Source organism: Schistocerca gregaria, chromosome 1 (genome assembly GCF_023897955.1).
Source record: "Schistocerca gregaria isolate iqSchGreg1 chromosome 1, iqSchGreg1.2, whole genome shotgun sequence".
NCBI lineage: Eukaryota > Metazoa > Arthropoda > Insecta > Orthoptera > Acrididae > Schistocerca > Schistocerca gregaria.
In genome coordinates, this window is record NC_064920.1 from 1,121,286,452 (window position 1) to 1,121,312,867 (window position 26,416).

Sequence of the window (26,416 nt, forward strand, 5' to 3'; positions counted from 1 at the left end):
ACGGGAAGTTAACATGCGCACTACAATGGTTCACCAGTTTAAATACAGGAGGGACTCCAGTGTTACTTCTGTGTCATGTGAGTAGACCTCCACAACACCGAAAAAACTTGCAATGTGTAATTCCGAAAACGTACAAATCAAAACACAAAGTAATTCAATTACGAATGCCGCTCTTCCACTGCATTTAGTGAGCCCACACACAAAGTTCTTATCGGTAAACTCTTTATTAGTAAAGTAGTGGTACGAAACTGACTTTTGTGGTCATGTTAGCTTTACGAATATTTTCACTCGCCCTCCGGGTGAGACAAACGACATAGATCTATAACACTTAAAGGTATTTGTATAAATTTTTGCAATGACTCTCCGTATTTGAGTAATTTCCTTTACATACTATCTCGGCGTTTTGGATACACATGGACCATAACATGACTAAGTTTGTGTACCTAGTTTTAACCTTACATAATCACTAGCGAACGATCTAATATTACAATCACTCACCCTATCAGGTGGCACACGGCTAACATCAAATTAATACTTCTCATTATTATCCTATTAAAACTTAATCTTAGGAATAAGGGGATAAGGCAGTAGGTTCTTCATTAGCCGTAATTATTATGAGCATAAAATTTTCGTCTCATGTAACTGCTGTTCCAGGTAAGGTTTAATTCGATTACATCGTATTATTTATGAATTTATACTGGACGCTCATTACTGACTGTGACTGCATATAATTATTCATATTCTGCGAACTGTAAGGAATGTAAAGGACGCGGTACAGGATTTCTCATTCTGACACTTAATCACTTATATTACTGCGAATAACAGAGATAGCTTTCTACAAACGCGATATCATTCATTTAAAAGTTACGAATGTGGGTGTTTTACAATGGCCGTAATTAATTTTATATTATTCTTTAGTGGCCAACAAGGAATGTCAGTATTAGCAAGGATTCATATTCTGCACCTCCACTGTCTGTGTATCGATATGTAAACTCTGACCATCACCAGATAAAATGCGAATTTCATTATATTTTGTAATGTGCATGTATGTCATAGCAGCCAAATTTTTCAGACAAAAATAGCCCATCGCATTTCAAGGAGAGGCGAATGAAAAGTATGTTTTTTAAAAAGGAAGCATTTTCAGTTTAATTAAATATGACTTCTTGCATTAAATATTTTTAGAAGGTAAATAATTAGTCCTACATTGTAAATTTATGTTTAAATAAATTAACGATTATTTAATAAAATTTACTATATCTGTGTCTCTTTTCCCGTTGCTTTGCACCCACTAAAGATAATTCCGGTTCTGTGAACGCTGACGTGGCTTTTCTTTAATTTTTTGGTGACTGAATCAATTGCTTTTTCAATATATACCGTTGCCTGCTCGAGGTGTTTTTTGTGACAAATACTTGTCATCATTAGTTACTTTTCTTTGAATTTCTTTAACATTCTTTCATAGTATGAATCATTCTTGCAGATACTGTGTACCATACTGAATTTATCCGGCACTAAGAGTTTCGGCATTCTCATCCAGATACAAAGTTCACTGTTAAGTAAACGCCTGTTCATGAACATAGACCAGAAACTAAACTAAAATCTCCTTAGGAACATTCATTAAAAATCAAATATCTGAACGGCTATAACAGTGACGACAGACAATAACAGAGTGCAGTCAACAACAGTGATTGAACAATGGCAGAATGATTGAATATTTCCGCACAGAGCGTGAAGTTCTGGACTCCGTCGAACGTTACCATTCGTTTGCGCCCACAGACTGGTAGAGGAGAGTGATGAAAAGCAAAACCGATACGTAAAACTACAAAGGAATGAGCGGTTTGTTTTCCAACAAGCGACTGAATCGATTGTTTTCTGTCGGTTTTTGCCATCAATAAAGTAAACCAACACAAACTGCTACGTATCACGGTTAAACCGCAACTAATAAGGACCGTAAAACGAACCGGAGAGAGTGATGTAACTTTGAGAGAGGGCAATTTGATTTCATACTAATTTTACTCTTGGGCAAATGTTTTCAGTACAACACAGGTGCAAAGATAAATAGGGGGAGTTTATCAGACCATACGAAACTACTCTGTAACGAGCAAACGGCACACACGATTCCCACCAAAATACTCAGATAATATTCCTGAACTATCACCGAAATTTTGTTGATGCAGCTCGTGTTCACCCTAAGTGTTCATCCAAAGTGCTATTGCTGAAGTGTGATGGGTAACCTTGTTCTGAAATTACATCATTTAAGCCTTTTACACTTTACATGTGTTTTAATCATGTCAAACGACAAATTGCAACTGGATACAAAATTCACGGTCAGCTGCCGCAGGACGCTGTCATCGTGACGAGCGGAAGTTTTAAGGAGGCCAATCTATCCTACTGCATCTGACGTTCGTAACCGCTTTTAGTGCTACGAACATTCGTTGGTAGTTCTGACCCTCTCGCAGTCAATGTTTCTGGTTAGCCTTATTAATGTTTCTCGCCAGAGTAACATTAGTGCAGTTCTACCCGACGGTCTCTGGAATTTATGTATTGCGTAATAGCTGTGTCTGTAACATTACTCTATTGCTGTGGACTATGTTGCGTAATAGCTGTGTCTGTAATATTCCTCTATTGCTATGGACTATGAAGATAACGACTGAGGGCTATTTACAAACTTCTCACTGACAATCTTCGTCAACTTAGTCGTGCACAGATCCCATTGGTGTCTATCATATATATGGCTCATAACTTTTGGTTGGAGAATACTAAATTCGAACAACTGACCCGGACACCATTACGACTGCTGCCTGTGACGAGATAGCCCCGATACTGAACAGGAAACTAAGGCTAGTATTGAGTAAGCAATTGGCGGCAAAGTATCCTTGAGGTTTATATTCTCAGAAATTGTATTTTTTACTTACGCACTCTAGAACCCTGTAGCTCACGTGTGGCAATAACAACGATTTGTAAGACAAGTATTGTTATTATTAAATATCACATCAAATGAAAATGTTTGTTTGAGACAATGGCTTGACAAACGAAAAAAAAAAACCGTACATTAATTCTGTGAAACATCAAATGGCTCTTAGCACTATAAGACTTTACTTCTGTCATCAGTCCCCTAGAACTTAGAACTACTTAAACGTAACTAACCTAAGGACATCACACACATCCATGCTCGAGGCAGGATTCGAGCCTGCGACCGTAGCGGTCTCACGGTTCCAGAATGTAGCGACTAGAACCGCTCGGCCAACGCGGCTGTCTGTGAAAAATCAGTTTTAAATTTTATTTATATACTTAAAGTAAGGTCAGTCTGTATCTCTGTGCAGTTTATAGAGCAGAGCATACGAAATTCATTATAGGTCCTGTTAAAATTGTTCAACCTTGATAAAATTCAAGTCTTAAATAATGAAATTGCATAATATATCGAAACGAGCTCAATTCGGCAAATAATAGTGTTGCTTTCATTTATGAATTTTGTAACACCAAAACAATAGGTCAAGCTAAAATGCCATATTAAGATGTTTAAGAAGAAAAACAACACAGAATTGAAATACTGACTTAAATGACTTCAGAAACGGATACTATAGGAAAATTATGTCTACCATTAGAATTTGCAATGCTAAACTCAGTTTAAAAGAAAGTGGCTATTGTAATAAATTAAGTAAAATTATGTCAAGCTACTGAAGTTATCGCCGGCCGCTGTGGCCGAGCGGTTCTAGTCGCTTCTGTCTGGAACCGCGTGACCGCTACGGTCGCAGGTTCGTATCCTGCCTCGGCCATGGATGTGTGTGATGTCCTTAGGATAGTTAGGTTTAAGTTGTTCTACGTTCTCGGGGACTGATGACCTCAGATGTTAAGTCCCATAGTGCTCACAGCCATTTCAGTCATACTGAAGTTATCGAACACTTTTGAGACATTTAATTGAGTATTAGTTAATTAATTCATGGAAATTGATTGAATCTCTACACGTGCTCAGGTTTGGCGCGAGTTAGTTGGGGAGACAGTCTTATATTGGGAGTAATATTGCACAAACGTAATCGATATTTATCATCTTTTCCGCCAAAGGAGTAGTGAGTAATTTGTCCGCTGTCTTGCGAGTGATAATGTATGTAGTGAATTCAGAAAAACAACAAAAATCTTTAGACAAATGTAGCCAGAAATGAAAAATATAAAGTGAACTTTATTTGTTCGAAACTCACGGCGCTGAAATTTATTATCTTCCCTTCTGCCCCACATTAGTACCAAAACGGACTACACATTTAATTATAGTAAATCCTCTGTTTAAGTTTAACTGGTACTTCGTGAATAAACAAAGCAATTTTCATTTACTTCTGTTCTTCTTCACTCACACTGCTATTTGCTACACATATAAAACAATTATAATTATGCAAATACATTAAATATTAATCAAACATAACTTAACAACATTGTTTTGAATACGACTGCTTGCACTGTCCGTCAACTGCTGACCTCTGAAGCCTACTAATACAACTACGTGCAGCTCTGTAACTCAGGTCCATGTCAGCTGGTGACATCTGTCGGTGACTCATGCCTATAACGATATCGTCCTAACAAGTGACAGGAGCGATGCGAAGGCGCTACGCCTCACAGTGTTGAGGGTAGTGGCACTTGTGTTGGTCATACATTGTGTATATTATTGTGTTTGTATGTTTCTAGTGATACGGATTACAACTGAGGACGGCTCGCCGACGCTTACGAGAGGATGCAGGCTAAGATGGTGGCTCCGCTTACTGGCCTTGTGGGTTACAGAGGACCGACTGACCAACATGTTATTTTCCGCGTCATTGGATGCAGTATAGTAGGGTGCAGAGCCAGTACATAACTCTCCCGGCAGTTGCCGCCTGTCTTAAACTTGGAGCTACTATTTCCCACTCACGAGGGTGAATACACCTCGTTCCACCCATCTCGCTGAGCAAAAATCCGTGACTGCATCGGAAATCGAAATAGATTCCACCACATAGGAACGAGACACACTGACTATTGGGTTGCAAAGGCGGACACAGAAGCTTAATCCCCAGCACAGCAACCAGACACATTGATTACTGGGCTGCAGAGGCGGACACAGGCGGTAGGGTTATGGGTAAATGAAGGAAAGGAAGAGTTTCGAAGCCTGACATGAGTTGGTAATCCGACGGGATATATGCAAAATGGAACCCCGCAGCTTGTACCGGTGAGGTGGGGACCAATACAGGCAGCGATTAACCAATACGTCATGGCGGCGAGCCGGGTCGCTCATTTGGTGTTCAGAGCGCGTGGCCCGCCGGGACCGCCCGCGAGCTGCGACGGCCGCCGGCAGCTCATTGTTCAGCGGCGCGCTTTGTGGCCGCGGGTTTTTACGGCGCTAATTAACCTGTCCGCGCTACATAAGCGCAAAGTGGCTGGCGACTGCCTGGGCTGCCGGGTACCGCTCACAGTCGGCGATTGGCCGGCAGTTGCAATTTGTGTTCGTTTGTCCGCCACAGTGTGGGGCGCCCTGGAGCGTATTCGTTGCCCAACACAGATGTCGTACCTGCCTCGTACGGTTTACTAGCACGCAATTTTCATTGCGTTTTCACTGTGCCGTTTGATACCGTCCTGTTGACGGAACCTCAGGAGCACAATCGTATAATGAACTGAGGGCGTGAGTGTACGAAGGTCGCCCAGAAAGTAATGCACAGGGCTCTTTTTGTCAGTCTAATGCCAAACGTTACGTATGTACCGGGTGATGAAAAAGTCAGTATAAATTTAAAAACTGAATAAATCACGGAATAGTCTAGATAGAGAGGTACAAATTGACACATATGCTTGGAATTCGTAATGGTACTTGAATTACGTAACCATTACGGAACCTCACATCAACCTCCCGATACCTGTAATATTCTACTGGGTTTCTGTCAATTACTTAACATATTTCTGAGACAACATTCAGATTTGATTTCATTTTTGATACATCGATATGTTTATATTGCAATGATATTATTCTTATGTGTATTCTTTCTTTTGTCACTATGATCTTGGACATACTTGTACCTGTTTTTTTTTTTTTTGGGCACGTAAGCGATAAGTTAGTTAGTTTGTTAAAGAGTCTGACCTTGAAAAAGTCTTGGATGTTATGTTGGAAAGACGCATATTGTAGCCAGTCTATAAAATGTGAACTTTAACAGTGATGAAGATGTTTTCGAGTATGTTTTGCATTGTGAAGTGATGTTTTGTGTTTTACGTGATATTGCGGCGAAAGTAATAAAAAAGGAGTGTCACTTAAATTCAGAGTGCTGATTATTTTTTACATCACCATTGTGCTAACTTTCAAAGATTTAACTTTCAAGAATGGTTTGTGAAGCGCATCTACAAAACTGTTGAATATCGCAGAATAAAACCTAGGCCTCTTTGCATCCGAGCTTGGAATCATCACCAGGTAGATTTTCGACGATTGAGCCATGATTGTACAACGAAAAGATGAGTGCCTAGTTTATTCATTATTACATGAAATGACTTTATTAATTGTGCTCTAATGACACCTGCCACATAATATAACTTTGTTGTTGCCCGGAAATGCAGTATTTAGCAGCGTGAGCAACACCACGATCATTATCAAATTTTTGACCTTTGCTGTGGTAGGGTTGTTAGAAATGACATGGGGTTTTATTACAACATAAAAATACAAAAGTTCAAAAAAGTACGACAGATAGCGCTTCATCTGATCAGAATAGGAATAATTAGCATAACAAAGTAAGATAACGCAAAGATGATGTTCTTTACAGGAAATTCTCAATATTCCTACCATCATTCCTCAACAAAAGCTGTAGTCGAGGAATAATGTTGTGAACAGCACTGTAAAGCATGTCTGGACTTACGGTGAGGCACTGGCGTCAGATATTGTCTTTCAGTATCCCTAGAGATGTCGGTCGATCACGATACACTTGCGAATTCAGGTAACCCCAAAGCCAATAATCGCACGGACTGAGGTCTGAAGACCTGGCAGGCCAAGCATGAAGAAATTGGCGGCAGAGCACACGACCATCACCAAACGACGCGCGCAAGAGATATTTCACGCGTCCAGCTATACTTTTTTTTCTTTTGTTCTAATAAAACCCCATGTCATTCCAAGCAAGTGTGTCTATTTTTACCTCTCTATCTACATTATTCCGTGGTTTATTAAGTTTTCAAATTTACACTAACTTTTTGATCACCCGGTATTATTAAAAGCCTCCAGCGTTTCCGCGCCAGGTTTCCGTCACTTCCGACAGATACCGTAGCTGCAGGACAGTTTCAAAATATTTTCTGTATGTGATGTACGTTACAAGCAACGTGCCGCCATTGAATTCCTCATTGCAGAGAATGAAACCGTGCAGAACATTCACAAACGCTTGTGCAAACTGCGTCAGCTGCTGTCAACAGAAATACAGTTAGTCGCTGGGCACGGAGGGTGAGGTCTGCAGAAGGCAGCGGTCGGGGAGACAATCCATTGCCGCCACACCTGACATGCTGCAGCGAGCTGATGTTTTCAGTCGCGAGGACAGACGCATTACAACACGGCAGTTGATGCTGCAAAGGAAGTGTGGATGCAGTTATCCACACTCTTTGGTATTCAAAAGTGTCTGCAAGATGGGGCCAACGGTGCTAACTGCGGATCACAAATCACACAAAGAAGAACTTTTTTTTGTTTTCCTTTGCTACAACGTTTTGAAGCTGAGGGGAGGCCATCTTATCCCGGACTGTGACAGATGATGAAACATATTGCGATGTAACGCGCTCTTGTGCACATCGACGGCGGTTCTGCAATATAAATTGTACCTCGATAATGCTGCAGATCTGCACACGTAACTCCTGACTGCAGCTACTTATGAGATCTCAGAAAAGCAGTGTTGAAGAAATTGTGATTTCACAACTACACGTCGGAGGCCGCTATAAGTACAAAAAAGCTGCAAATAGTCTTGAGAACTCTAAAGAATAAATCGGAAATGGGTTGCTGTTCAAATTTCTAAATTCAAAGGTCCTTTTAAACTCGCATTAGGATTTTGTTATTACTATTAAGGAAGATCATCAGCCCACATGTGTTCAAATCATGAAAGTTCCTGTTCACAGTCCTCGTCACACTCAAACAGCCAGAACTTTTCCTACCCAATTGCGAAATCATTTACGAAAGTAACACAGTCAACAAACTGCTATTTACTTATGCACTCGGCATTCAGTGGTTGTCTTTAAATAAAGATTTTGCTCGTCTACATACTTACTACCGCCACGCTTTTAGTTCAAAGTTTGCACACGCGATTTTCTCCAGAACCGAATATATATCGACTCTTAAAATTTCAGAAATACACTCCTGGAAATTGAAATAAGAACACCGTGAATTCATTGTCCCAGGAAGGGGAAACTTTATTGACACATTCCTGGGGTCAGATACATCACATGATCACACTGACAGAACCACAGGCACATAGACACAGGCAACAGAGCATGCACAATGTCGGCACTAGTACAGTGTATATCCACCTTTCGCAGCAATGCAGGCTGCTATTCTCCCATGGAGACGATCGTAGAGATGCTGGATGTAGTCCTGTGGAACGTCTTGCCATGCCATTTCCACCTGGCGCCTCAGTTGGACCAGCGTTCGTGCTGGACGTGCACACCGAGTGAGACGACGCTTCATCCAGTCCCAAACATGCTCAATGGGGGACAGATCCGGAGATCTTGCTCGCCAGGGTAGTTGACTTACACCTTCTAGAGCACGGGATACATGCGGACGTGCATTGTCCTGTTGGAACAGCAAGTTCCCTTGCCGGTCTAGGAATGGTAGAACGATGGGTTCGATGACGGTTTGGATGTACCGTGCACTATTCAGTGTCCCCTCGACGATCACCAGAGGTGTACGGCCAGTGTAGGAGATCGCTCCCCACACCATGATGCCGGGTGTTCGCCCTGTGTGCCTCGGTCGTATGCAGTCCTGATTGTGGCGCTCACCTGCACGGCGCCAAACACGCGTACGACCATCATTGGCACCAAGGTAGAAGCGACTCTCATCGCTGAAGACAACACGTCTCCATTCGTCCCTCCATTCACGCCTGTCGCGACATCACTGGAGGCGGGCTGCACGATGTTGGGGCGTGAGCGGAAGACGGCCTAACGGTGTGCGGGACCGTAGCCCAGCTTCAAGGAGACGGTTGCGAATGGTCCTCGCCGATACCCCGGAGCAACAGTGTCCCTAATTTGCTTGGAAGTGGCGGTGCGGGCCCCTACGGCACTGCGTAGGATCCTACGGTCTTGGCGTGCATCCGTGCGTCGCTGCGGTCCGGTCCCAGGTCGACGGGCACGTGCACCTTCCGCCGACCACTGGCGACAACATCGATGTACTGTGGAGACCTCACGCCCCACCTGTCGAGCAATTCGGCGGTACGTCCACCTGGCCTCCCCCATGCCCACTATGCGCCCTCGCTCAAAGTCCGTCAACTGCACATACGGTTCACGTCCACGCTGTCGCGGCATGCTACCACTGTTAAAGACTGCGATGGAGCTCCGTATACCACAGCAAAGTGGCTGACACTGACGGCGGCGGTGCACAAATGCTGCGCAGCTAGCGCCATTCGACGACCAACACCGCGGTTCCTGGTGTGTCCGCTGTGCCGTGCGTGTGATCATTGCTTGTACAGCCCTCTCGCAGTGTCCGGAGCAAGTATGGTGGGTCTGACACACCGGTGTTAATGTGTTCTTTTTTCCATTTCCAGGAGTGTAGTTAACGGTAAATACCAGCTACTTTCATCACTGTAGCGAAAAGCGGAAGTCACAATACTACTTAATTTTACACGTAATGCGTTCGGACACTTTCAGCAAGACCGGCTTCTTCGAAAGCTAGTCCCCCACTTCCTTCTTCTCTCTCCGCCTCAACAAGCTCGTCTATCTCATGCGTATGGTGGCAAACCGTCTCACTTCTTATTGGCTGCGCAGAATTTCGGGCAATCAGAAATGACTTTTAGGGCGCGGCTCGCGCCAAAATCGAGCAAGAACCAACCACTGCTCTCAGCTCATTGACGTCATTAAAATAAGAAACTCAAAACTCTCTTGTTAAACAAATAAAATGAAATAAACTTTAAGCTGTACATTACTTCTGGAATTTAACTATACAAGTGCAAACGTTCTGGCTGTCTCTTACATATTCAAACATGCTTGGACCCCCGTCATCCACTAGTAGGGGAACCACTGGTGGATTCGTTCCCACGATACAAAGCTGGAGCACTTGCAAGTTCCTATACAGAATTACAAACTGCAAATTTAATATTGGCAAATGTCCCACATACACTCACACACGTACTGTCTTTTACACTCACCCTAACACAAAACATAAATATCTACTTGAAATTCTTAAAGTTATTACTACAGCAAAATTATGAAAGGTTTTCTAAAATGAGAACTTTCCAAATTTGAATCTAAACACTGAAGGTGTTTTCATATCTTTTCAAATAGTCACAGTAGGTGAACTACTATTAACACACACACACACACACACACACACACACACACACACATATATATATATATATATATATATATATATATATATATTGTTGTTGTGGTCTTCAGTCCTAAGACTGGTTTGATGCAGCTCCATATGCTACTCTATCCTGTGCAAGCTTCTTCATCTCCCAGTACCTACTGCAACCTACATCCCTCCGAATCTGCTTGCTGTATTCATCTCTTGGTCTCCCTCTACGATTTTTACCCTCCACGCTGCCCTCCAATATCAAATTTGTGATCCCTTGATCCCTCAGGACATGTCCTACCAATCGATCCCTTCTTCTGGTCAAGTTGTGCCACAAAATTCTCTTCTCCCCAATCCTATTCAATACTTTCTCATTAGTTATGTGATCTACCCATTTAATCTTCAGCATTCTTCTGTAGCACCACATTCCGAGAGCTTCTATTCTCTTCTTGTCCAAACTATTTATCGTCCATGTTTCACTTCCATACATGGCTACACTCCATACAAATACTTTCAGAAATGACTTCCTGACACTTAAATCTATAATCGGTGTTAACAAATTTCTCTTCTGTAGAAACGCTTTCCTTGCCATTGCCAGTCTATATTTTATATCCTCCCTACTTCGACCATCATCAGTTATTTTGCTCCCCAAATAACAAAACTCCTTTACCACCTTAAGTGTCTCATTTCCTAATCTAATTCCTTTAGCATCACCCGACTTAATTCGACTACATTCCATTATCCTCGTTTTGCTTTTGTTGATGTTCATATTCTATCCTCCTTTCAAGACACTATCCATTCCGTTCAACTGCTCTTCCAAGTCCTTTGCTGTCTCTGACAGAATTACGATGTCATCGGTGAACCTCAAACTTTTTATTTCTTCACCATGGATATTAATGCCTACTCCAAATTTTTCTTTTGTTTCCTTTACTGCTTGCTCAATATACAGATTGAATAACATCGGGGAGAGACTACAACCCTGTCCCACTCCCTTCCCAATCGCTGCTTCCCTATCATGCCCCTCGACTCTTATAACTGCCACCTGGTTTCTGTACAAATTGTAAATAGCTTTTCGCTCCCTGTATTTTACCCCTGCCACCTTCACAATTTGAAAGAGAGTATTCCAGTCAACATTGTCAAAAGCTTTCTTTAAGTCTGCAAATGCTAGAAACGTAGGTTTGCCTTTCCTTAATCTTTCTTCTAAGATAAGTCGTAGGGTCAGTATTGCCTCACGTGTTCCAACATTTCTACGGAAGCCAAACTGATCTTCCCCGAGGTCGGCTTCTACTCGTTTTTCCATTCGTCTGTAAAGAATTCGTGTTAGTATTTTGCAGCTCTGACTTATTAAACTGATAGTTCGGTAATTTTCACATCTGTCAACACCTGCTTTCTTTGGGATTGGAATTATTATATTCTTCTTGAAGTCTGAGGGTATTTCACCTGTCGCATACATCTTGCTCACCAGATGGTAGAGTTTTGTAAAGACTGGCTCTCCCGAGGCCTTGTTTCGACTCAGGTCTTTCAGTGCTCTGTAAAACTCTACACCCAGTATCGGATCTCCTATTTCATCTTCATCTACATCCTCTTCCAATTCCATAATATTGCCCTCAAGTACATCGCCCTTGTATAGACCCTCTATATACTCCTTCCACCTTTCTGCTTTCTCTTCTTTGCTTAGAACTGGGTTTCCCTCTGAGCTCTTGATGTTCATACAAGTGGTTCTCTTATCTCCAAAGATCTCTTTAATTTTCCTGTTGGTAGTATCTATCTTACCCCTAGTGAGATAAGCCTGTACATCCTTACATTTGTCCTCTAGCCATCCCTGCTTAGCCATTTTGCACTTCCTGTCGACCTCATTTTTGAGACGCCTTTATTCCTTTTTGCCTGCTTCATTCATTGCATTTTTAAATTTTCTCCTTTCATCAATTAAATTCAATATTTCTTCTGTCACCCAAGGATTTCTACTAGCCCTCGTCATTTACCTACTTGATCCTCTGCTGCCTTCACTACTTCATCCCTCAAAGCTACCCATTCTGCTTCTACTTAAAAAACTTCACTTAAAAAACTAAATCAGTATATATATATATATATATATATATATATATATATATATATATATATATATATATATAGATTTAGTTTTTTATGTGTCGGATAATTACGTTTTTTACTGACTTTCCTTTTCTTTTTTGTAACTTCCCAATTATGACAGTTATTGACTACAGATTTTGACAGATTGTTCCTTTACACAACAGAAGGTTAATAACCTAATATGAAATTCCTCTGGCTATTTCTGGATCAGTTATTAATTTTTATACTGCCAGAGAATGTAACTACTCTGTAAGCACCTCTCCGCTACTTTCACACGCTGCAGTCACGCCATATGACGCACGTCTGCAGGACACAGCTCGCCTGCTGCAGATCGTATAAGATTCCGACTGCTTACACTTGAGTCCACATACATTCATACAAGAAAGCTTTAACAGAAAAATTGCCGATCACACCCTAGCTGCGACGCCTCAGTGTGTTTACCATTTTGTGCCCGAAACAAAACGACAGTCGCTCGAACTGTCCACGGGTATACTGCCGGTTCATAGTGTCCAACGGGCACAATATTTCGGTGATAAGACATGTCGCCATCATCAGGTGCGCTGACGAACTGAGGTCCTCTTCTTAAGAAGACTCAGTAATAAATACGAACTGGCGACCAGGGCGGACGTAGCAAGCACATTGACGCTACGGCAGATTCCGACGCCCTCGTCTTCGCGACCGCCAGCGCGCGGGCGCGGACGGCGAAGAGAGCGGCCAGCGGGGGGATTTAAATCGGCCGCCAGCTCTCAGGAGATCGTCGGTCTCCACCGGCAGCTGCAAGAGTTGCGAGAGGAGCTGCGACTTTTCAAGAAGGCGCCGCCTGTCCCTGCGCCCGCCGCCCCCGTGAGGCGGCCAGCGGGGGTAGACGCCGCCACACAGACGTCCACTGACTCGCCTCCTGCAACGATGCAGGCGGCTTCGAGCATGGAAGTCGACGTCTGGACGCCTGCGCTGTCCACTCCCTCGGAGACAGACGTGGAAGAAGCAGCACAATCCGAGGAAGAGATGCCGCCGGCTTCTTCGCAAGTCGAAGAAGAGGACACCGTCGAAGAACTGCCCCTTCCGCTTCCGGACGAGCGGAGCGTGCAGCCCTTCCTGAAAAAGATCGTGGCGTCGCTGAAGGACGGGTCGTATCCTCATGGGGACAACCCGTACCCCTTCACGCCGGCACACGCAAAACCATCACTACCTCACCAACCGTGCGATCTTCGCCACACGCGAGGCATGTTGCGTGAGGTGGTAACGAGGAAGGAGCTAATACTGCTCAACAGCCGCCCCATCTTCACCCCCTCCGACTGGGAACACATCTACCAGGTCGCAGAGAAGTGGGTGAAAGAGGAGTGGCGCTCCGGCAGGCGTAAGCCTGCCCCAGAGGACATTCCAGCGACAAACTACTTCGCTGCTTTAAACTCAGCGGAGTAGCCAGAGGCCCATTCAAATCGTGAGGCCATCCACACCACAACACAGAGGAGAAAGGAGGAACAGCAGCACCGCTGCTTAGCCTCCATCATCTCCGGACAGAGGATGTCCGTGAATTAAGCGAGACGAGACGTCAGCAGCTCAGTTCGTTAGCGCACCTGATGATGATGACTTGTCTGATCGCCGAAATATTGTGCCCGTTGGACACTATGAATCGGCAGTAAACCCATGGACTGTTCTAGCAACAAATACGCCGGGAGAAACTGAAGAATCACAAAACAACAGTCGATCGAATGGCGCCATTCCTACTCCCCACAGAAGAAAAAATTCAAAGCCGATGAGGTCATGATCACCGTGTTCTGGGACAGTGAAGGTGTGATTCTCATTGAGATGATGCCAAGAAGTGGTACCATTAATTCAGAAGACTGTTGTTGTTGTTGTTGTGGTGTCCAGTCCTGGGACTGGTTGGATACAGCTCTCCATGTTACTCTATCCTGTGCAAGCTTCTTCGTCTTCCAGTACCTACTGTAGTCTACATCCTTCTCAATCTGCTTATTGTATTCATCTCTTGGTCTCCCTCTACGATTTTTACCCTCCACGCTACCCTCAAGTAATATAATGGTGATCCCTTGATGCCCCAGAACATTTCCTACCAACCGGTCCTTTCTTCTAGTCAAGTTGTGCCACAAACTGCTATTCTCCTCTCTTCTCATTAGTTATGTGATCTATCCATCTAAGCTTCTATTCTCTTCTTGTCTAAACTATTTATCGTCAATGTTTCACTTCCATACAAGGCTACATTTCATATAAATACTTTCAGAAACGATTTCCTGACACTTAAATCAATACTCGATGTTAACAAATTTCTCTTCTTCAGAAACGCTTTCCTTGCCACTGCCAGTCTACATTCTATATTCTTTCTACTTCGACCATCATCAGTCATTTTGCTCCGCAAATAGCAAAACTACTTTAAGTGTCCCATTTCCTAATCTAATTAACTCAGCATCGCCGGACTTAATTAGACTACATTCCATTATCCGCATTTTGCTTTTGTTGATACCCTCCTTTCAAGACACTGTCCATTCCATTCAACTGCTCTTCCAAGTCCTTTGCTGTCTCTGACAGAATTACAATGTCATCGGCGAACCACAAAGTGATTATTTCTTCTCCTTGGATTTTAATACCTACTCCGAACCTTTCTTTTGTGTCCTTTACTGCTTGCTCAATACACAGATTGAATAACATCGGGGAGAGGCTACAACCCTGTCTCACTCCCTTCCCAACCACTGCTTTCATTTCATGTCCTTCGACTCTTATAACTGCTATCTGCTTCCTGTACAAATTGTAAATAGTCGTTCGTTTCCTATATTTTATCCCTGCCACCTTCAGAATTTGAAAGAGTATTCCAATCAACGTTGTCAAAAGCTTGATCAAAGTCTACAAATGCAAGAAACGTAGGTTTGCCTTTCCTCAATCTTTCTTCTAAGACAAGCCGTAGGGTCAGTATTGCCTCACGTATTCCAACATTTCTACAGAATCCAAACTGATCTTCCCCGAAGTCGGCTTCTACCAGCCTTTCCATTCGTTTGTAATGAATTCGCGTTAAGATGTTGCTGCTGTCACTTATTAAACTGATAGTTCGGTAATTTTCACATTTGTCAACACCTGCCTTCTTTGGGATTGGAATCATTATATTCTTCTTGAAGTCTGAGGGTATTTCGCTTGCCTCATACATCTTGCTCACCATAAGGTAGAGTTTTGTCAGAACTGGCTCTCGCAAGCCTATCATTAGTTTTAATGGAAAGTTGTCTACTCCCGAGGCCTTGTTTCGACTTAGGTCTTTCAGTGCTCTGTCAAACTCTTCACGCAGTATCGTATCTCCCATTTCATCTTCATCTGCATCCTCCTCCATTTCCATATTATTGTCCTCAAGAACATCGACCCTGTATGGACCCTCTATGAACTCCTTCCTCCTTTCTGCTTTCCCTTCTTTGCTTAGAACCGGGTTTCCATCTGACCTCCTGATATTCACGAAAGTGGCTCTCTTTTCTCGAATGGTCTCTTTAATTTTCCCGTAGGCAGTATCTATCTTACACCTAGTGAGATAAGCCTCTACATTCTTACATTGGTCCTCTAGGCATCCCTGCTTAATTATTTTGCACTTCCTGTCGATCTCATTTTTGAGACGTTTGTATTCCTTTTTGCCTCCTTCATTTACTGCATTTTGTATTTTCTCCTTTCATATATTAAATTCAGTATCTCTTGTGTTACCCATGGAAAAATATGTAAACAAATTAACAAAACTCAGAACTAGCTTCCGGCGACTTCGGCGCCACAGCAGCCCAGGAGATGTTTTGCTGCAACACGACAACGCTCGGCCCACGCAAGTCTGTGAATTCCTGAACGCATTGCAAAAAAGGGTTGGACAATGATGCCCCATCCAGCCTGCCGCCTAACCTAGCCCCCTCGGACTTCCACTTGTTTGGGCCATTAAAGGATGACATTCGTGGAACACAGTTTGAGAACGATTAGGAAGTGATTCCCATAGTGAAGCACTGGCTCCGCCAGCAGGATAAGGACTGGTACCGACAGGACGTACACGGCCTTGTTCCGTGCTGGAGGAAGGCCATAGAATGGGGTGAAGATTACGTGAAAAATAGGGCGTCTAGATAAAACTCCGTTATTTCGTCTGTGTAATTGTCATTATGTTCAATAAAGTATTGTTGAGGGATGAAACTGCGGAGCATTACTTTCTGGGCAATACACGTATTTGCCCCAGACTGCAGTAAAATGCTCAGTTTTATTGTGAGGTGGTTGATTGGAGTCTTATGGCCTCATCTTCGCATACAACTGTTAATATCAAAGAATTAGAACACGGCTATGCCTACGCTTTTACAGCACTGCTACCCAACTTATTGACCGTGTGTAAACAACTTACTTGACATTTTCTACAAAGTGGGCACAACAGGAAGAAATTTATTAAGAGAAGGTAATTTTTTTCCATTTCTACTGTAATTATTTTACACGTACACGGCTGCTCTCTGTTTTTTTTAGGCCAAGGGATTTCCTGCAGTAGAAAAATACGTCATATGCATTAAAATAGTTGCCAGTAAACTGGCAACCTCGAAAAGACGTGCTCTGACCAAGAAATAAAGCAAAGCAGGGACTAATGGTTTCAAATTGCTAACCATACATTTAAGTAAATTAACTGATAATAAGAAAAATAATTAGGAAAATAAATAATTGTTGACTGAAGACTGCATATTCGAGTTTACCCTTTGTATATATGATGTCTGATTGGTCATTAGCAAAATCTGACTGATGTTAACGAGACACTTTTTTTTTATAGATCAGTTCGTTCATTAATAGGTAAATGTGGTTGACTTTATAAATGGCTGAAAATTCCAATCCCTTCAAAACTATTAATTTATTTCCCTTTCTTATTGTAGTGCTGAATTTGAAGATTTTCGTTAGTGTTCTTTATGTGTGTTTGTTGTTTAGTATGTCAAGTGCAAACCCACTTGCATTGTTACCGTTACGCGCGTTTCAAAGAGCACGAAGTATATAATGACAACAATGAAACTGCTTTTGCACTATACCTACAAGAAGAGACAGAAATATTCAGCCATCTAAAAGTCAGACGAGCACACTTATTAGTGAACAAACCTATCTTCAAAACAGAACGTTTCTCAGTAACTTCAATCACGTTCTGCTAATGGGTAATCAGACATCCATTTTATATTTGAAATTTAACATTTACTCTTAATGAATATTGGTTGTTTCACTTTCTATTTTCCATAGTATTTTACCTACTGTCAATTAACATTCCTCAAATAGCACCTCAACTTACAGCCAGCGGTATTAGAAATTATCAGTCCATGATTAGCTTTATTCTTTGGTCTTTTTAAACTGACAAGCTGTCAAATTATCAAGACAGCATATACTGAAACAAATGTAAAAGTTCACGCAATTTAACGATTCTGCCATTTTTATGCCCATGGTATAATTTTCTATTTCAAAAAATAGCTTGAAAAAGATCAAGAAACCAGGAACGATTCGTGTACCGATAAAATAAATACAACAGAAGTGGGCAGAAGACCACCTTCTTTGAAGTTGCTTGACCTTTGCCAGTCGTGACGTTAAATAATGGCCTTATGTTCACATCATTATTTATATAAATTTACAATTTTATTGTTTAAATGTTATTTCGTATTACTGTATTAAATTGTAGTTTTATGTACTTTTTTACTTGAACAAAATGGCATCGATGAGTCTCATGTCCAAAAGAAGTTAAGAAAGTTGTCAGCGTATGATCACTCCCCACCCCGAAATTACGTAACTGTACTATGTAGGCACATTTGAAGAAGAAATTATAAGTCTTGAAATCGATTATGTTACAATAAAATTGAACTTCATTGAACTGTAGTCGGAGGTAAATTCATTCTTATTCTTAATTTTCCCACAAAGATTCATCGGATTTACTTCAGCAGACTATATATTCTTCATTATTCTAGGTACGAGAGCATTTCCGAATCTTATGCTTGCCGTTTGTTTTCATGGAAACTACAACAGTTGCAGAAAGGAATGAAACAGCTAAATAGTGAGCAAGTCTTCAGTTACAAACTTTAAATCTTGTGCGTCATCACCAGAATTCTTTATTCACTGTTGCGAACAATGAACTGGAGTTTGCAATCTGTGCTCGTAAAAACCTAAACACCCGAGGCTAGCCACTATCTTAATGCCTTGACGACAGTGTCTGAGTGTAGAAAATGTCAGTCACGTTTTACATCTTTCATAGGTCAAAAGAGATGTAAGACTCAATGTGCTAATTTTGGACTACATCATGATGCTGTAGGGCAGTAGAGCGAAATTTGGGTACAAGCGACATGGTCACAAAATTGTTGTGGGGCCTGGCGTTATCCTAATGGAAGTTCTTCTCTTCTGGCCTGTCTTTGGAAATTCGGGCTTCCAACCTGTTGAGCGTCCTCTAGTAGCGTTCGCAACTGATGACTGCACTAAACTTCATGACATACAAAGGCACCATACCCGGCCTGTCCAATAAGATTGTGCACGTAATTTTGCCTGCAGCTGGCTGTGGCTTGAAGTACTACTTTGTGGGATAATTCGCATGTCACCACTCCATTTACTGTCGTTTGGATTCTTGCCTGTAATGGTAACTCACGTCCATTGTCTGGTGATTAAGGTATCAGAAAACTCTCGTCTTCAGTCTCGTATTGATCCAAGGCGTCTTAATGTTTACCATATGATGAATTTGGTCTTTTGTAAGCATCGGTATACTCAGCTGGCACACACCTTTCGATAATCTGTCTTAGGTATTAAGCCAGCATTCATCAGTGGACAAACTTTGTTTTTTATAATCCGCCGACATTAAGGATGAGTTGATCGAGACGCTCTTTATTATGAGGTGTGACTCGTCGTACGCATCCTTTCCACAACCACTCAAACATAGTGCTCACTGCTTCAAATGACTCACGTCCACTGTACCATATCCATACATTAGCAAGTGGTGATGGACATAAAATGGTACGATTGCTTTTGCACTGAGGAATTAATAGATACATCTCCATTTTATACCCCCCTTAATGTTGGAAGCAAGATCGCTAGATCAGCTCAACCCCTAAAAAACTGCCATAAAATGGGTTCAATGAATAGTGAATAGAAACATTGGGTGAACAGAATCTAAACTTCCAAAAAACGTCTTTTGCGTCTTTTTAGGCGACAAATCGGAATATCATTCGTATGTTTTTGTCTAGGTTGGTAGTGTACCAAACTAATCGGAATATTGTGAATTTCACAATCGATGACAGTGTACTGATGTTTTGTTCACTCTATGACAAATATCACTGTGGTCCTGAATTTGCTTCCTTAGAAGATTATTTCTAAGGACCAGTCTAAAGTATGTTGTTCTCATTTAAGTACACGTAAGCAAATTTTCAGTCCCATTTCATTAACCAAAAGTTCGTTTTTAAGCATACTTTGGTTTGACCGTGTTTCAGTTAATTGAAAATGCAGTGTTGTGTTTTCGAAATTTGTGGAGTGAACAGAAACAGTAATGAAATGACATTGAAATGCAGACCGTTATCTCCTTACAGGCGTTGATAAACATCGACGCGAACAGTTGAAAATGTGTGCCCCTACTGGGGCTCAAACCCCGGATCTTTTGCTTACATGCCATACACTTTGTCCGTCTGAGCCATCGAGAACACAGAGGACGGTGCGACTGCTGGGACTCATCTCTGGCTTAGTCCCCGAGAGACCCACATTTCCAACTTACTGTTCACACACTACAGTTGTAGTACCCCAGCCCACTCATTACTCGCGGCACTCAATCTACAGATTCCCATAATAGTTTGGGCAATGTGAGTGCATCCACACTGGAGATCGTTGACCGTTAAACCTTATCTATATGAAGATAAGAAGAAAGCAAGCAGTCATTTAAATTGTATGCATCTAAAATTTGTTATTCAGAGGGTAAAGGTCATGTTCGCGCTTTTTTATGGCTTTATAAACACGTTTATTGTAACAGGTGAGAATTTCTTTGGTAGAGACTGAGAGGCTGTTCATAAGTTCTGCAATACTTCTGAGGATGCGCCATGTAGATTCAAAAATACCATTTTAACCTGATGTCAGTGACTAAATGTATTAACAAGCAACGTAGTTCTTCGATATACTGTTATGGTAACATTATTAAAGACGTAACAACTTTTAATTGAAAAAAAAAAAACAGATAAAAACTACAATGAAAGGAATAATTCCACTTTTTTGAGTGAATAAAACTTTTTTAAACAGATAAATTTTGTTTCGTATTCTCCTACATCAAAACCAAATTTTTAAATGTCTCCACTCACCACAATGACAAATAGATGGTGAAAGTAATAAAATTAACCTTCACAATACTAAGAAATCGGGTACCTGATGACCATTTTTTGGAAAAGTTCTAATCCAGTCAGTTATGCCATATATTAAAATTTCAAATCATATCTAATATTGTTAATGATTTCTTCTATTATACTCCATAACTGTTATTTATATTTCAATTAAACTTATTGAAAGATGTCACTTTCCCAATAAATGTCATATTCAATAGTTCGAATTTCAGGACCTTAATACACATCAATATGTCTTTAAAACGTATGTTCTGAGTAAAAGTCAACAACACTTAATCAGTTTTGCATTTCTTAAAATGATTTTGCGTGGCTTAAAGCGTTTGGTAGAACATATTGAAACTTGGTTGATATTACTAAAAGTGTTGTGGACCCTATTAACACATCCGGGCCAAATATGTTTGTTAATATAAGTTAACAACAATTAACATTTATTAAATTTTTATGGGTGTAAAGTACCCCCCCCCCCTTTCCTTCGTAATGCTAGTTATGGAAAATGCATTGACACTGTTAGGGTTAATACAGATCTTGGTAATCACCCGTCTTTGTTAGTTACACAGAAAAACGAGTTGTTATTTTCCGTTTTTTGTTATAAAACCATGAGCAAACCCCCAAAACTAATTACAAGTTAAAAATTTTAAAATTATCTTTCTTCTTTTGAAGTTGAAAACTGTTCCTGTTCACCCCATTTTACGGTAGCATATGAAATGGCAACTTGACAAAGACATAAAGACAAGTTCAGATTTGGTCCGGAATTTTGAAGTGCAACCGAAGAGTCAACCTCCATTCACATCTAATACAATAGGACGAATGTTTTTCAAACGTTATTGATTGACCGTTCACCACTTAATGGAAACATATCGTAGTCCAGCTCCTCTTAATACACGCAAAATGTATACCTTTACCTTAACGTGAGCAACAAAACAGATTTTTCGAAGTTCATCCTCTCTCAAATCCTCTCCTCTGGAATCCTCTTTTTTCATTTTTGTGACTGACTGATTCCAGTTATCTTCAGTATTACTTTCTGGTTATTTTATGTCCGATGCTATTGTCGTTCGGTTCAAACACTGTGTGCCAGATTGTATCAATAATACTTTCATAAGACTGGTGCTAAATGTATGAAATTCTCAGAAGACGAGGTATAAGCGGTCGAAGATTAAGGGTGTTACGAAGAATGTACAAGAGCTGACAGGGCGGCAATATGAATGGAAGTCTAAGACACAAGCCGGCCGCTATGGCCTAGTGGTTCTAGGCGCTTCGGTCGGCAACAGAACTGCTGTTACGGTCGCAGGTTCGAATCCTGTGTTGGGCATGGATGTGTGTAATGTCCTTAGGTTAGTTAGGTTTAAATAGTTTTAAGTCTAGGGGACTGATGACCTCAGATGTTAAGTCCCATAGTGCTTAGAGCCATTTGAATTTGAACTACGATAGTGTTATGTCTGAAAAGCTTTCTTCCACACTATTCACATAGTCTACAGAACTGTCAATAGCGGAAATAAGGGAGAGGTTCAGGAGTGAGTTTCAAATTCAGAATGGAAGCCTATCAATCATAAGATTCACTTATCGCAATGTTATTTTATTTATGGACTGCAGACATAATCTCTCTCTCTCTCTGTCTCTCTCTCTCTCTCTCTCTCTCTCTCTATATATATATATATATATATATATATATATATATATATATATATATATATAAGTGACAAAGTGACAATTTATGCTCTACGAGTAGTTTATGGACTCTGGTGGGTAACCGTTCTTCACGAACTACTGAGCACTGCATCAGTTCGGTTGTCGGTTGGCATCGCAGGGTACAGCTGAAGATAATGTGGTCGGCATCCTCTTCCGTGCCGCCATCACATAGGGGACAGGCACTCAATTGTAGACGATAGAGGTGCAGTCCATGCTTAAAGCAGAGGCGGAACTTGGTGACCAGAAACTTCCTCTGATTCACATCATGGTAGAACTACAGACATGCACGGGAGCTTGTTAGTATGGCTGAGTATGGTCTTCCCCTTTGTTGGTGCGATAGGTTCTCATCTGCAGCCTCAGATCTTGGTCAAAATCCGTGTAAGGAACATGATCGTACATCTTTATCCATAGTGGACGCCACTCTTAGCGAAAGCGTCTGCAATATCATTGCCCCTAACACCATGTTATGCCTATATCCACAGCGTGGTAATTATCTTGTTACGACCGTAATGCTGCAGTACAGTCAGTAGTCTGATACGCTAAGTGCTTGTTCTTGTTATTGACAACATGATTCGCCCGTATGAGTAGCAATGCTGATTGCGAGTATGTCAGCATAATGATTGCATCTGTATCTAAGCTGACAGTGTATTTGTACCTGCACTATAAGGGTGAGTTCTGGTGTAAGTACCAAAGCCTTCAGTGACATTTCCATCCTCAGTAAATGTGTAGAACCGTTACAGGATCTGCTGCAAAAGATCACGTGTCTGATGGACACAGAATGTGGATAGAAAGTAAAACCAAATAGAGATGAAAGAAATAACGAGCAATGGAAATGGGATTAATGACTAACGTAATATCAAAATTGGATACCTCATACTACATCAAATGAAGGAATTCTGCTACCTTGGATGAAATGTGAGGCATGACAGACGAACAAAGAGTGTGGAAGGTATAAAAAGTAGACTAGGGCAGCAAAGAGACCGAGTCTCGTTGAAAGAAGCATACTAGTGCCAAGACATAGGCCCAAATTCCAGGCAGAAATGATTAAAAAGTACGTCTGGAACACGTCGTTGTAAGGAAGTGACACCTGGACTCTGGGAAAACTGGTGATGTGAATCGAAGTGCTTGAGATGTGGGGTTACATACGGACGCTGAAAATGAAAGTTGAATGAAAAGAAGAGGAGAGATCTTCCACAGAATCGACAAGGAAAGGAATATGATCCGGAAACCCATGCGCGGGAAGCGAGAACGCTACCGCACGCGAAATTCTGTCCCAGCTACTTGCTTAACAAAACTTGTGTAGTGTATGGTCCCCAGCAATAAAACAATAGAACGTAGGAACTGTGCAACACGTATGTTTTATGTAATTATATGCAGATTTTGTTTGATGGTGACAATGATCTGTAACATGTTGGACAAGTTAAAATATTCTGAGTTTTATTTAAAATGAGGCCAGTTCTTGTTAGACTATTAAATAATTCAAAATGAATTTAACATTGTACTCACACTGTGTGCAGTCACACGACCGTGTGTGTGTGTGTGTGTGTGTGTGTGTGTGTGTGTGTGTGTGTGTGTGTGTGTGTGAGGGAGAGAGAGAGAGAGAGAGAGAGAGAGAGGGAGACAGAGAGAGAAAGAGAGAGAGAGACAGAGAGAGAGAGAGAGAGAGAGAGAGAGAGAGAGAGAGATGGGAAGAGCGGTCATGATTCAGAAAACAGATGCTTTTGGATTACTGCAGGTGCCTTGAATGGACGGCTTAATGGATTTAATTTATTAAACAGGGGAGGCCCTACCATACGTGAACCATGGGTGCTGTATCTTTCAAGATGGCAAAAACAGGGACTTCATCAAGCTACTGTATCACCAGAAAACCGTATTTGCAATAATTCGCAGTACACTTCAACTTAAACAAAAGTTCACAACGCCACAGAAGTGTTGCGTTCATTGAGTATTATCGTAGGGTATAGATAGATAGATATCCAGCGGTCAAAAGCCCTGCAGACCACGAACTGCTTCCACAAATTGCCTCCATTTCTTCCTGTTTTGTGCCCAGTTCCTCCAGGTGTCTTCAGTCCCCAGGTGTGCAAGGTCCTTCGTCAGGTCGTCCATCCAGTGCTGCCTTGGCCATCCAATGGGAGGTTTGCTGATTGGTTTCCCCTCTAGTGCCATCTTCGTCTGTCTTCCATCTGGCATACGATCTAGATGGCTCACCCATTGTATTCTTTTCCTCTTTACCTTCTGCCGGTTGATAGTTCGTTGTCGCATCAAAAGGTAGATTTCCTCGTTTTTCCTCTTCCTCCATTCTCAGTTATCTACAACTGGTCCCCATATCCTCCTCATTACTCAAAAATGTTCAAATGTGTGCCAAATCTTGTGGAACTTAACTGCTAAGGTCATCAATCCCTAAGGTTACACATTACTTAACCTAAATTATCCTAAGGACAAACACACACACCCATGCCCGAGGGAGGACTCGAACCTCCGCTAGGACCAGCCGCACAGTCCATGACTGCAGTGCCCCAGACCACTCGGCTAATCCCGCGCGGCTCCTTATTACTCTTCTTTCAAATATTAATAGTTTTTCCTTTTCTCGCTTAGTCATGCTCCATGTTTCTGAACCATGCTTTACTGCTAGGCATTTCACTGTGTAGTAGATTTTCATCTTGTTGTTCAATGAGATCGATTTTGAACCGAGTGTCTCACTGAGCAAATGCATACATTTCATTTCCACTGTTATTCTTTCCTTGATGTCCATAGTTATGTTGTTTTCCGTGGTAAACCAAGATCCATATTATTTGAATTGTTGTTTCTGAGTCCTTTGATTACGATCGTCACGTCTTCTTCACTAACTTCCCATTCTTCTTCATCTTTCCTTTCCTCCATAGTGTCTGCAGGTAACATCTCGTCTGGGTCTGGGCGATTCAACAGTTTTGAGAATTATTCTTTCAATTTTTCTACAATTCTTTCCTTGTCATTTATCAAGTTGCCGTTCTTATCTCTAATGAAAATAGTTGGGCTCTGAAATCCACGTTTCCAAGTACTATGTAGGATATTCTCTTGTTAACACCTTTGAATTCTTTAACCGAATGTGCTGCTTTGTTGCGTATTACAAACACATTGCCGTATTTGTATTTATCTACACATCTGCCGTAGAATGGGGTGTATCCATCCTCTTTGTGAGTTCCCTCTCCTAGCCATCTTGTCTCTTGTACCGCCACCTGGTCCATTTCATATCGAGTAATCTCGGAGACCATACTCTGGATAGTTCATGGTCTATACAGGCTTTGAACATTTTACGATCCAAAAATTAAAATTTCTGAATCGTATACTGTTTTCCCTTAGCAGTTTCCGCATTCCGTTGTATCCATACATGTCCGAGGCAAGTTTGTGTTTCGTAACAAAGAGTTTTTTACAGGACTGGAATGTTAGCCCAATGTCCAACCACCCTCCTTTATCCGGGCTTGGGGCCGGAGGTAGCTGTTGCAAGGCAACTGACCTCAGGCGGAGTGATCATAGGGTACAATGGAAATAAAATATAAGAACCTTGGCAAAGATTAGATAATGAGTTTGCGCTGAATTTATTAAAATCAATACAACACTTGGGGAATCGAGTAAATTCGTGAAAGTGGGATAGTGATTGCTGTTTGTTAAGAGAGGACAGAAACAATTACAGAACGAATCCTGATTCAGCTAGTTGAGCTCGGAATTGCTAACAAATGTAGTTGAATTAAAAATGTGGGAATCCAAACGTCAATCTGAAATCTTCGTTTAGATTCTGTAGCTCAGTTTGCGAGCACTGCAGTTGTTCATCATACGTAGCATTATCAGTTCCTGCTAGTGGCGGGGT

The 26,416-nt window shown here is 41.5% G+C and overlaps 1 protein-coding gene across 1 annotated transcript in view; it reads left to right on the plus strand.

Annotated features, from left to right (window-relative positions):
• Positions 1 to 5,227: 5,227 nt before the first annotated feature.
• LOC126292321 (glutamate receptor ionotropic, kainate 2-like) overlaps positions 5,228 to 26,416 on the plus strand; it is a 1,291,187-nt gene continuing 1,269,998 nt past the window's right edge. Inside the window, exons 1-2 of the mRNA XM_049986255.1 lie at positions 5,228 to 5,416; positions 13,334 to 13,916. Coding sequence (XP_049842212.1) covers positions 5,228 to 5,416; positions 13,334 to 13,916 — 772 coding nt within the window. The remainder of the gene's footprint in view (positions 5,417 to 13,333; positions 13,917 to 26,416) is intronic.